The 3338-nt window shown below is 49.5% G+C and overlaps 1 protein-coding gene across 1 annotated transcript in view; it reads right to left on the bottom strand.

The window, feature by feature from the left end:
* FAM193A (family with sequence similarity 193, member A) overlaps positions 1-2418 on the bottom strand; it is a 103338-nt gene extending 100920 nt beyond the window's left edge. Inside the window, exons 1-2 of the mRNA XM_006893610.1 lie at positions 2203-2418; positions 1254-1274 (exon numbers count right to left, since the gene is read on the bottom strand). Of these exons, the coding sequence (XP_006893672.1) occupies positions 1254-1274; positions 2203-2406 (225 nt within the window). The 5' untranslated portion in view covers positions 2407-2418. The remainder of the gene's footprint in view (positions 1-1253; positions 1275-2202) is intronic.
* Between the last annotated feature and the right edge of the window lie 920 nt (positions 2419-3338).

Raw genomic sequence — 3338 nt, 5'->3', positions numbered from 1 at the left:
GTCAACAAGACAGACTGACTCTCAACAAAATGGACTCACACAGAGAAAACCCTCAACAAGACACACAGTCAACAAGACACACTGACAGTCGACAAGACAGAATGACACAGAGAAGACCCTCAACAAGACACAATGACTGTCAGCAAGACGAATGACACAGAGAAGACCCCCAACAAAGATGTACTGACACATTCGACTGATGGGCTCACGTATGGCAAAGGTGGTTAGGACACTGCTGCAGAACAGGGAACGGTTCGGATCTGCTGTTCACAGAGTCCTGGGGCAAAGAAGTGCCAGCCTGCTCCCATCACAACTGCAGCCACGACAGCACGCAGGAGAAATTACACCCTAACTTGGGAGGGAGTGGAGAGTATTATGGTGAGTGAACCAACTCGGTCCCACAAAGACAAATACTGTATAAAACCATTATTGTAGAATGATTATGAGGATCCAAGGGGGGAGGGTGGAAATAAAGGGGGGAGGATGTGCAGGGCTGGGGATTAATCATAGGGTCATACAATTTGATGGGTGGTAGGTAGCGGGGTGAGGGAAATGGGAAGGATCTGGTGTGAAAAGTAATGTATTTGAATTCTGTAAAAAAACTAGTTTGTGTATATATACATATAAAAAGACTGCAGCCATGGAGATACGACCCTCAGTCTTACAGGACTGCTGTCAATCAAAACTGACTTGACATGGTGATCTTTATACCAACTTTCTAAGGCATAAAACGTGAGGGGATTTCAGGGCCTATTCTGTCTTTATTCCCTTGCTCATTAACTATTCAGTGTCTAATATGTCAAAAGGGACCAGTTCCTAGGGAGGAACACGTCTGATAAATCTGAGGGTCAGTGAGAAAAAGAGGACAGCTCAACAAGTCACCGGACTAGGCCCCATTCCTGGCAAAGGGCACACACTGCTGCCCTCCAGAAATGTCTACTGTCATTTAGAAGAAATGTAAAATAAAGAAGAGTGTACAGCATGGTAGAGACAGAGCTAAGTAAGGGCAGAACGAAGCGGACTAACGAGTGAGAATCTATGTCTATTTTAATAAGCTATGACATATTGACATTAAACAACTAAAGCAAAATAGTATTAATTTAATAATGACGGATATTGGCAGCTGGAATCAGGGTGCTGCCTTAGGGAAACCCTAAATCCTGTCAGCTGCTTAGTGGCCAGCTAGGAGGCAGCTGGGACAGAGCAACCACAAGGAAAGATGGAGACCCAAATATGCAGCAGAGGGACAAGACTGGCCTGGGGAGCAGGGTGTGCTGCTGTCACTGCCTGCACTCAGGAATGTTCCAGAAGGAAGAGAACAACAGCTCGGCAGAGGTCCAAGGGAACAGTCGAGCCCTAGAGTGTGTGGTCTTGAATGCTCACAAATGCAATTCCTTCTAGAACGCCAACAGCAGGTCTGAAGACTCACTGGAAGAAGCCCACTAGGACCGGTGTGCGCAAAGTCTGAAGGTGTGATCTTCGCACACAAGCCTCACAGCCCAGGCCTGGGTTCCTGGATGCTGGGGCTTCCCAGCAGTGGTTTTATGCCAACTTTAGGATTAAGGAAAACAAAACACACTTGAGAACGGCATCTGGTAAAGAACTCTGCAGAATCTGTGGCACATGGCATTGACTAGAGCCAGACACTGGCAGAGCTCAGCTCAGAGCCAGCTCAGTTCAGACCACTGCAGCAAGCAAATACTGCAACAAAGCGATCTTTAAAGCAAAGACTATGATACAGTGCGTCGTGGCGTTTTCCCAGTGCGCAGAAATGTTCTGACCTGCCTATAATCTATTTCGTGTACAAAAGCATGATGGAAATAATCTGAAATACGTTCAGAAGGACCAAATGTGACACAGCCACAAAGTGAACTCATGCTGTGGGTAAGAGACCTGATGGTTGCAGGATTGCTACATCCTTCAGTGTCTAGAAAGCACCATGATACAAGGTGTGCCTGCACCAGGAGCGCTGCCCCAGGCACGGCAATAAACCCGACTCCAGACCCCAGGTAGTTGGAAAACCAAAGCCCCCTTCTGGTCTCCAGTTTGCTGATCAGGCAGTGCCCAGTGCGGAGGCCCGGTTCCTCCCCTCACTTCCAGCAGGGACGCACCACCACCAGGAGGGCGTGCCCAGGGATGGGGCGAGGGGCTGGGATGCTCACTCTGGAGGTCTGGACTCACCGCACTCTGCTCGTGCCGGGCCCGGTCCTCCTTCTCCACCGTCCGCCGGCAGTCTGGGCACACCCACAGCGGTAGATGCAGCACGTTGCTGCCTTTGGGGGCCATGGACAAGGCCAGCTTGCTCCCAGCCTTAACCCCACTCTCCGAGAATGAGGAGTCTTTGCGCTCGCTTCTGCACAGGAGACAGTAATCCCCAGCAGGGTAGGGCGGTGTTCTATGATTCATGCCAAAATTAAAAGGAGTCTGAAACAAAAAAGAAACAAAAAAAAGGTTTAGCTTTTGAAACCTGATCGACAGACCCAGAGTCTTAAAACCTACCAAGTACAGGTCTAAAACTAGAATGCACATGTATGTTTACACTGAAAAGTATAAGACAGGCGACAGCTATGACTACACTGGACTCTGTGTCCAAGAAGAGGCCTGGTAGCATGATGGTTAAAGCATCAGCTAGCCAAAAAGGAGTTCAAACCCATGAGCCACTCTACAAGGAGAAAGACGTGGCGTCTACACTTGTAAAGACTGACAGCCTCGGAACTCCAGTGGGAAGGAACCGTCAGTCCCACTCTGCCCAGTGGGGTCACTATGAGTGTAGTCGATTCTCATGACACTTCATCTCCTAGTTGTTGTTGTGTACCATCAGGTCGGAACCAATCCACTGGGTTTTCAGAGGCAGGATACAGCACAGGATGACACTGTGTGGAGCGGCTGGGAGATTCCAACCACCAGCCTTTGGGTTGGCAGCGCAATTCTTTACCACAAGGCTACCAGGAAGGGTAAGAAGAGGCCCACCCAGACTTGTGTATATGCCTGCCTCGGGCTGGCCCCCATAAACCTCATCCCTCCAAAGGCACTAGCTCTTCTATCCATCAATGAAGTCAGAAAACTGCTATTCTAGAAGGATCTGCACTGAGACCTCGGGCCCCAGGCAGCTGTCCCAGGCACATGGATGTGCAGATCCAAAAGCTGTCCAAGGTCTAGATTCAAAATCAAGGTCTGGGGGTCTGTCTAGAGCTAGCCAGACTCACTGCCTCCCTTCTGACCACAACAGAAACTGAAACCCCAAACACTGAGGTAGGGTCCCCCTGAGCCAGGAAGATGCATGATGATATTGCCCCACGTTCCCTCAGAATAGCCAACACCCAGACTGAGAGAACTGA

Source organism: Elephantulus edwardii, unplaced genomic scaffold (genome assembly GCF_000299155.1).
Source record: "Elephantulus edwardii isolate Elephantulus edwardi_28Jun2011 unplaced genomic scaffold, EleEdw1.0 scaffold00129, whole genome shotgun sequence".
Taxonomy (NCBI): Eukaryota; Metazoa; Chordata; class Mammalia; order Macroscelidea; family Macroscelididae; genus Elephantulus; species Elephantulus edwardii.
The sequence above is the reverse complement of the archived record's forward strand: the minus strand, read 5'-3'. Positions and strand labels throughout refer to the sequence as shown.